Source organism: Ananas comosus, unplaced genomic scaffold (genome assembly GCF_001540865.1).
Source record: "Ananas comosus cultivar F153 unplaced genomic scaffold, ASM154086v1, whole genome shotgun sequence".
Lineage (NCBI taxonomy): Eukaryota > Viridiplantae > Streptophyta > Magnoliopsida > Poales > Bromeliaceae > Ananas > Ananas comosus.
In genome coordinates this window covers 493-10,029 of record NW_017892008.1, presented here as the reverse complement: position 1 = coordinate 10,029, position 9,537 = coordinate 493, and the positions used below count along the sequence as shown (strand labels likewise).

At 38.6% G+C, this 9,537-nt stretch overlaps 1 protein-coding gene across 3 annotated transcripts; it reads right to left on the bottom strand.

Annotated features, from left to right (window-relative positions):
* Positions 1–2,464: 2,464 nt before the first annotated feature.
* Positions 2,465–8,375, bottom strand: LOC109705271 (putative disease resistance protein RGA4). Of its 3 annotated transcripts, none has more exons than XM_020226000.1 (3): positions 5,583–8,375; positions 4,203–5,145; positions 2,465–2,883 (listed from the first exon to the last, which is right to left on the bottom strand). In XM_020226000.1, exons 1-2 carry the CDS (start codon positions 8,316–8,318, stop codon positions 4,243–4,245), a joined length of 3,639 nt encoding a protein of 1,212 aa, XP_020081589.1. In that variant the 5' UTR covers positions 8,319–8,375; the 3' UTR covers positions 2,465–2,883; positions 4,203–4,242. The 3 variants fall into 3 exon arrangements, with proteins under 3 accessions (XP_020081589.1, XP_020081591.1, XP_020081592.1); XM_020226002.1 differs by having other exon boundaries at positions 2,465–2,878; XM_020226003.1 differs by having other exon boundaries at positions 4,203–5,142.
* Positions 8,376–9,537: the final 1,162 nt, after the last annotated feature.

Sequence of the window (9,537 nt, the reverse complement as noted above, 5' to 3'; positions counted from 1 at the left end):
ACGTTCGAAGCGGTGTGCCGTCATACACGACCTCATCGCTGGAGGAGACCTCGGGCCGAGCGGGCGGGCGGGAGGTAGCAGCGGAAGAATAAAAAGAAGAAGAAAAGAAAGAGAAAAAGAAAAGGAAAAGAAATGGTACAAAATTCTCCTAAATAGTGCAACGTTAGCCTAAAGAGTGTAAAATCCATTCCAAAAGAGTGAAATTTTTATATCAAATAGTGCAATTTTCATTTAAACGGTGCAAATTTATTTTAAAATAGTGTAATCTTATTTTAATAGTATAATTTTATTTTTTTCCTCCTTATATAATTTTTGGTCTTTGTTTTTTTCTTCTACAATTTTGTTTTGTCACGCCTCTCTGCCAACAGCCACAGTGCCGGTGACGACGCCGCTAAAGACCCCCCCACTCCGAGGCTGCGGCGCCGCAGCGACCTCTGCGGCGCCGATGTCGACGGAGAGGCTGCGTCGTCGGAGGCGGCGGAGGAGGCGAAGGAGGAGGGAGAGGGAAAGGGCGAGAAGGGCGAGAGAGGCGTCGTCGTCGAAGGCGGTGGAGGAGGGTCGGAGAGGGGGAAAAAAAAAATCGCAGCGCGGCTTCGGCAGGGTCGGAGGAGAGGAAGGCGGGGGTACGCGGGCGAGGGTAAGGATGCGCCGAACAAAAGCGAAGCTGGCTGCCTCCGCCTCTGCCTCCGCCACTCTCTGGGAAGAGAAAGAAAAAAGAACGAGAGAAAAAGAAAAGGGGAGAGAGTAAAAGGTACAACGGTATTTTGGTTAGTTTGCTGAAAATCCAGCCCGAATCTGTAAAATCGGAAAAGGTGGCCCATTTTTACAAAAGCGCAAAACTAGTGGATTTTTTATGCAAATTGGCCTAAAAACAAATAACGACCCTTGTCTCTTACCTTGATTGGAGTTTTGATTTAGGAAATTGATTTTGATTATATTTTCACATACCTTCGTAAGTGAGGGAGGAGCAAGTGCAATGCGGCAAATTATTATCTGCACCTCCTGGTGTGGAAGTATAAATCTATACACCACATCTCTAAAATGGAAAAATGTTTTAGAATTGCAAAAATTAAAATCTAACTCATTGAACGTGTCCTAAGCCAAAATTAATTTTTCCTTTAATAGAGCGTCTGATATCTTGTTTTTCAAAATCTAATTCTAATTCTTAGAAGTAATTTTCTGATTTTAATCGGAAGTCGTTAAAACCTGCTTCCGAATCCAATTTTGAACTCAAATTTTAAGATTAAATTTTAATGTGATTTCAAAATTTAAATTTTAAATTTTAAACTCTAAATTTTAAATTTCAAATTTCAAGCTATAAATTTTAATTTTCAAAATTTTTGAATTTAGATATTAATTTTTGGATTTTGAATCTCAAATTTGAAATTTAAAATTTGAAATTTGAAATTTTAATTAAGCTAAAATTTAAATTTTGATGCATGAAATTTGAAATTTTTTTTTTTTTCAAATTGAACGATTTCTTCCTCTTTCTCTACTACAATACATTTTCAAATATAATTTTTTTTTTAATCTACTCGTTTTAGATAATTTTAGATTAAATTTATTAGACCAAATATATACCGTGTGGTGCATATAGCGTATGCATACACCGGGTACAGGCAACTGTTTCTCGTTGCATAATCTTGTGTTTTGTAACACATAAACTGAGTAAAATAGTTTTTAAGAGATATTAAATTATAGACAAATAAAGTTAAATATAACGTCACAAATTTGAATTTAAAATTTTATGTTGAGTTTTAATTTACAAATAAAATTCAAAATATGATCATGATTTTAATTTAAATTTAAAGTGAAATTCAACTTTAAAAATAAATTCAAATATTAAGACTAAATATGACTTTTTAGCTAAGCTTCCACTTTTGATAACTTCCGAATTTTTTGAGCCCAAGTCAAAAAAGTAAGATTTAATTATAATTCACTTTATCAGCTCACTTTGGTAAAGTGACTTTTATATTTATTTTTATTAACTAAACAATCAATAAGACGTTACTTTTCAAAAATGCCATTTTCGGTGCTTTATTTACGATCGACCAAACATGCTCTAAGTAAAATAATTCAAAAAAAAAGTTTTAAGAGGGTGTAAATTTTTTTTTAAAAAAAGAAACTGTTCAATGCAGCGTACTATACAGTATCGACAGAAAAGGAAGACTCAAATGCATTGATGCATTCAGAAAATCAGAATCAAAACCAAACTTATACAGATCGAAGACTGAACCAAACATGAACAACAATTGCATGATCCCACATCATCAAAATTCTGATCTAAAGCTCTCATTTTCCTTAAATTAAGCAAATGCAATCACTTTAAGCAGCAAATAAATTGCCGTAAGTAATGTAATTAATTAAAGACGCTAATCACATTATATACATAGACTACGTACATGTAGTAGTTTTATTCCAATCCCTGCACCAAGAAATATAGGAGAGAATGTACACAAAGCAGTGGAACTTTAACCATCCTTCGTAACAAGGACGAAATCGATTGACTACAGTAATAGGAGTGTTTTTAATTCATACACCAATGAGAACAAAAAGAAAATACAAATACATAGGCAGTTTACTTTGGTCTTGTTACATTCCTACATATAGAGAAATCGATAGAGTCTTTAATTCGTTCTCAAACCATGCACCAAATATAAGAGATAAGCAGTAACACCTCAGTTTTTGTGTGTTTTCAATATTTAATGAAACTGAAGTGCTGTTAAAAAGTGTCAATAAACTGCAAGTAAGATGCCTGCAGAATAAGATTGCGAGTTGATGCTTGCTGTAGCGTAGCCGTCATTTTCCCTCTTACGATGAGTCGACAGAGTCTTATCGCCGGAGCATCCACCAAATCTACTACGAATGCCGATACAACCTGCACTAAAAACAGGAAAAAAAAAAAAAAACTTAAAGTATGACTTGTACTGCTGAAATTGAGTTCAGAAGTTTAACCTGCAGGTGCCTACTACTCTGCTAAAAAGAAAACAAATGATAATTTGAAAACACATTGTAAAGCAATGTTTAACAACTTCGTTGGATAATACACAAGACAAAACAAGCTTATGACCAGGCTATGAGATTTGCTATTTGTACAGGAATATTCAAACACAAAATTATCTTTAATATATACGCATGTAAATTGAGGGGAAACAAAATTGAAGCATTTAACCTCCCTGCCGCAAAAGAGGGCAATTTCTTTCTTAAAGATTTTACATTAGTTTGGCCATACAAAACGCATGGAATCTTACTCTGATCCTGCACCAACAAAACTGAAGAACGCAAGCATGAAGTTAGACATAACTACGTAAGTCTTTTTCTTTTTCAATATTCTTATGAATAAATTGATAGACCATGATCATGTATGGGAGTCATATATGAGTCCAGTACTAATTAAATAGAAGAACATAAGCAGTAAGACTTTAGCCTACAATATGAGTTTTCTTTTTTTTTTCTTTTTCAACTCATGCACTGAAAAACAAAAGACAGAGTGAGGTAGTTTAGTATGATTTTAATCTTGTTTTTAGCCTGATAAGGAAAAAATAGATTTGAGCGCTAATAGGGAGTTCTAATCCTTGAATGTTCCTGCACTACCAAAATAGAACATAAGCAGCTATTCCTGCTTTGTGTTCTTGAAAAATTTGAGAGAAATATATATATATATATATATATAGGAGTGCCATACCATTACTACAGCCCTGCACCAAGAAATTTAACAAACTTAAAGAGCTTTTGTCATGCTTCTCTTATGTTATAACTCATCAGCGAGACTTCACATCTTGTTTGTACTCCTAGAGAGAGAAATTACTGCACAATTAGTCATATATAACTTTAGAAAGCAATTGACATGCTAGCAATTAACATATGTTATATTCATTACATTGTTTGTTTTATATATAAGGCCAATCCGTCCTGCGAGCACAATGTATTATAGGAGGCAATTAGTGCTTTATTCCCCTTTTTATGTATCCAAATCATAAAATGAGAGTACAAAATGTAAAAATTCCATTGAGGATGCTAATTAAAAAGGAACCTGTCTGCTCTTGCATTATCTGAAAAAAGGTGAGCAATTAATCCCGTAAGAAATGAGATAACTTTGTTAAGACTGAATGAGATGTATGTAGTTCATTAATTAAGACCAAAATGAATTGCATTATTTACAACAAAGGGTTACGAGATGAAGGGCGGTAGAGTGTACTTACAATTAATATGCATCATCATCATCACCTCTGCAAATGCTAGCTATTTAATTATCTTGCAAGGGATGTGGGCAATCTTGGGCCAATCAAGGCCTATATTCTCATGGCATCGCTCCTCCAACACAGGGTGACACCCATAAATGAGTAGAGTACGCAGTGAAGTAGGCAGACCTGGAAGAGACTGGATGAGATTAGCATTCAGTACTTCTAAACACTCGAGGGAGCACAGTTTTGTCATGCTCTGGGGGAGGGACTGAAAGGAGCTTGCATTCCATATGCGTAAAAATTTGAGGGCAGCGTGATTTTGTAGTAGCCATTCCTCAGGTAAGCTGGTGAGTTGTGAAGCATTAGAGAAAGTGAAATGGCTGATGGAAGAGAGACTTCTTAATGGCTCCATGAGCAGGAGCGCATGGTGGTCAATTGATAGTCTACCATTCTTCAAAAAGCAGTCCACTACTGCATTCCGTTTTTGGCCGACATCGTTTGGGAACGGAGGCTGCAGCAGCAGGGCAACGTCAATTAGCTTGTCACACCCTCTAATTTCTAAAGAACGGAGGGATACGAGAGCTGGTATTCCACCAAATGATGACAGTTCTTTGCAGTTCTTTATCACTAAAGAGGAAAGCATCGTCCACCGTGCACACACTTGTGCTGGGGGAAGGGATGTTATGCTTGCGCAATTGACTAATTTCAACTTAGTAAGAGAGGTTAAATCTGCTGACCACAGCAGTGGCGCCTCAAGGTCGCCACATGACCCAATAGTGAGATGATTGAGTATAGAGGGCAGTTGGATGTCTGAGATCCCACGTTTTGTCAACTTCGGGCAATTTACTATATGCAATAATTTTATGGCTTTGAATTTCCCAAAAAACTCTGGTGGAACATATTCGAGCTTCTCACATTGTTTGATGACTAACTTTTCAAGAGCCTGAAAATGTTCTTGCTGCTGCAAGAAAGAAAAGATGTAAAAGATATTTAAGTCCGGGCAATCACAGCTATGCAAATTCGAATTGGTGTTTTCATATAAGGGTAAACTTCAAATTGCCACCGTGTGATTTAACTTATTTTCACCTTGCCACCTTGCGGTTCAAAAAGTTTTACTTGGCCCTCCTGTTGTTTAATTTTTATTTCATCAAAAAAATTCTATATAAAATAGCGTGCCAAATTAAAAATGTGAAAAAAAAATCAAAGGATAGCAAAGTGAAAAATGAACTAAACCAAAGGAGGCAAAGTGTAACTTTTTGAACCACGGGATGACAAAGTGAAAATAGGCTATACCACGGGGGGGAGGGGGCAAAGTGATACTTTTTGAACTACAGGGGGGCAAGTGAAAATAATCTAAACCTCAGGAGAAATTTGAAGTTTATAAAATAAAGCACTTACATTGTTGTCCATGTAATTCCGATTTATTGTTGGAAGAGCGGTCAAGCCGACATTTGAAATTTGCAATCGTCTTAGACTATAAGGCAGAGTAGGAATTTCCCTCAAATTAGGGCAGTTAGTTATATCCATATAATGAAGTTGAGGAAACATGCACGCATCATCTACTCCAATCCACTCCTCCAAGTTAGGCATGTCCCATAACAGCAACTCCTTCAACGATGGAAAGGCATATCCACTGCTGCTTTTGATGATGCTTTTGATGAATGAACAATCTATTTGCTTTATTGCATGCAGTCTTGACAAGCGAAGATATTGGAGCAAAGAAAACTGCCCGAGAGGCGGGAGGTGCTCCCATCCTTTACAATCAATCAGTTCGATGGATGTTAAGTTGACAAGAGACAAATTTGTCATCCAACATGGAGATTTAGCACCTTGGTATTGTTTGATGCGCATTTTCTTGAGATTGATATGTGGGCAGAGGTTATTGAGGAGCTGCTCATCTGCCTCTGCACTATTGGAGTGGTCTGCGGACCATTCTAATGATAGTGATTTGAGATATTCTTTCTCATTCAACTTGGCCTCAATGGCTTCTTCAGAAGTCCTTACATTTTCAAGTCCTCTAATACATAGATGGCAAAGGTCTCTTAGGTTCTTTAGTTCACCAATTTTGTAACCACTCTCCTCTCGAACAATAAAATTTTGTAATTTGTCGATGAAGGGTAATTTGCTAATATAAGGAATATTTTGTATCACATCATCGGAAACATCTAATGAACGCAAATTGACCAAGTTGGTCAAGCCATCATATACAATACTTCCACTCATAATTTTCCATAGTGAAAGAGATAGGTAGCGGAGGTGTATCAAGCTACTAAGTGCATCGGGCAGTTTATGAGGGTCAAACTTCACATCTAAGATCAATAAGCGTAACTTTTTAAACCCTTTTATAACCTCGAAAAATTCAAGTGCATGATCTGCATTATGCTTATTATCCTCCCTAACAGAAATGACTAGAGTGCGCACGTTCTTAAGATTGGAGATCTCTCTGATAGAAAGAAGATTGACTGTTTCAACAGATAAATGTCGAACTGTCCGTGGAATAGTAATTCCTGCAACATCACCTCCTACTCTGATGCATTCTCCTAGAGAAACAGATTGTGTTAGGTCATGCAGTAGATCGTGCATAAAATACTCTTTAGTAATTTTTAACCCATTATCACTGGTTTTGCAAGTAAAGAATGATTTTTTTGTCAGAAGATTTAAATACTCATTTCCGATATCCTCTGGCCTTTGCCTGCCACAAATAGATTGCGGAATCAGACCTGAACCAAGCCACATATTGACCAACTTGTTCCTCTTAAACATATGATCCTGTGGAAATAAACTACAATATCTAAAGCAGAGTTGTAAGTTTGTGGGTAAGTGATCGTAGCTTAATCTCAAAACTGTCATGATGCCGTCCTTTCCTTGTTGTAATTTCATGATGTCTTCTTCCAAGATTTTCTTCCAATATTCATAGTCCATGTAGGAGTTCAGCATTCCTCCCATGACCTTTATTGCTAGTGGGCATCCTCCAAGTTTCTTCGCTATATGTTCACCAATCGGTTGCAAGTTTCTATAATAATCAGGGTTCACACCAAGGAATGCATGCTTATTGAAAAGCGACATATAGTCGCTCTCCTCCAACTCATTTAGATTTAATGATTGCCGTTTGCATTTCATCACTTTTGCCGCCATATTCGCAACTGAACCCATTCGAGTTGTCAACAGGATCTTGCTTCCTCTCTGTCCGAATTTCAAAGGAGCAACCAATTTCTCCCACTCCGTCATTTTATCATCGTTCCAAACATCATCCAGTATGAGTAGAAACTTATTCGACGTTAGTTTTTGTTTAAGATTCTCATGGAGTGCATGTAGACTCTTGTCGCCAAAATTCTCATTACTTACACATTCTAAAATCTTTCTTGTTATCACAGTTACATCGAAATCCTGAGAAATGCAAACCCACATAATCGGGTCGAAGTACTCTCGCACCCTTTCGTCGCAATAGACTAGTTGAGCAAGAGTAGTCTTCCCGAGCCCACCCATACCAACAATTGTAAAAGCGGAGACATCAACATCGGCATCTCTCGATTTGATCAGCCATTCGACTATCAGGCCTGTCTCCTTGTCTCGTCCGAGCACCTCACTTTTGATTACCAAGGAGCTAGTCTCGCGAGCATTCTTGATTTCCTCGAGCTTTTGACGCTTAACACTAGGACCATATAACCCAGCAACAAGTTGAACTAGTGGCCCCATGCCGGCAACGACCCTATCTAACCCCTTCACGGCCTCCCTCAACCGCTTCAATGTGCCTTTGCTAAATTTACGATCAACAAAATGGTCAAACTTTTTCTTGCATTTAGAGAAAATGCCACGCACCTTGTCATCTCGATCTCGTACAGTCTTCTTCAGCTCGTAGTACTCCAGCTCGTCGAGCACGTCCTCCGCGTTCTCCACAGCATCTCTGAGCTGCCACAGCCACGTATCCAGCGCCTCGTTCTGCTCTGCAATCGACGCCGCCTCCTCTACGGCAGTCAAGACTGTCTGGATCTGCGGAAGGGCCAGCTGCAGCCTTTCCAGCTCGTCCCGCACGCCTCGCAGCGCCGGGTAAGCTTTGATGTAGGAAAAGCATGTATCAACGAGCTTCCCGATGATCGCCGACGCCAACGATCCGGCTATGAAAGTTAAAGCCATATCAATCCTCCGAACGGCTCTAACTCGATCTACTACTCCAACACTATTCAGGCAATTGATCGATAGAGAACGTGAATAGAGAGATGGTCAAACAATTAATTACTTGGGTATATAGCAATGAATGCTTATTTATTTTACGCCAAGTTGCTGAAAAGAGAAAAAAAAATAGTTTGGAAGACTTATGTGACAGCACAGCACAGCAAATTTGGCAGGCTGGCTGCGTGCATCGATACCGGCGGCCGAGCATCTTTTACTTGCTTCTGCACTCCAATTAATATTCCACTGCTCAAAGAGAAAAAAAGAAAAATTATTTAGAGAGAATGCCACGCACGTCGTCATCTCGATCTTGTACCGTCTTCTCTAGCTCGTAGTAGTCCAGCTCGTCGAGCACGTCCTCCGCACACTCCGCGGCATCTCTGAGCTGCCACAGCCACGTATCCAGCGCCTTGTTCTGCGCCGTGACCGGCGCGCCCCCCTCGACCGCAATCAAGACTGCCTGGACCTGCGGAAGGGCGTGCTGCAGCCGTTCGACCTCGTCCTGCATGCCGCCGGCCGCCGGGTACACCTCAAGGTAGGATGAGCAAGTGCTAACGAGATTCTCGATGATCGCCGATGCCGCCGATTCGGCCATGAAAGGTAAAGCCGTAATCCTCCGGATAATTAATGAGCTCAGACCACAGCTACTTCACCACTGCAGAGGCAATTCGTCAAACACTTGGAGTGCCAAAAAGATAGATACCGAGGAAAGAGCGAAGCTGAACACAATCACTCTCACTTATTGGGTAATAAATATATACACAGCATGCAGACAAGAAATTAAAAGGAGCATACAGTCATACAGTTTGGGGAAGACTGACATGTGATCGATTTCACATGACTGGAGGAGGTTCTGCCGACTTCTTTGTTTGAGAATTAATCCACGCCCCACTCCTGAGCATACAGGAAATTTTTCCACACTTAATTTCTAAACAAACTTTTCCACACTTCAAGACATTCTAAACAAAATATCTAAAATTTTATCTAAAATTTTATCCAAAAAACGAGTTCCAACCATAATTAGTTAATTCGGATTCGGCAAAAATTCGGTACGGATATAATTCGGATAAAATTTATCTTCTAAATTTTTAAATTCGTTAAAAATACGGCTAAAAAACGGATTCATCAATTATTCGGAAACGTGATTTATACGGATATTATACGTTTACTAATTAAAAATTCG

Coding starts and splice junctions, on each gene's coding strand:
- LOC109705271 (XM_020226000.1), bottom strand. CDS start 8,318: ATGGCTTTAACTTTCATAGCCGGATCGTTGGCGTCGGCGATCATCGGG. Junction 5,146..5,582: donor GGAATTACATGGACAACAAT/GTAAGTGCTTTA, acceptor TCTTTCTTGCAG/CAGCAAGAACATTTTCAGGC.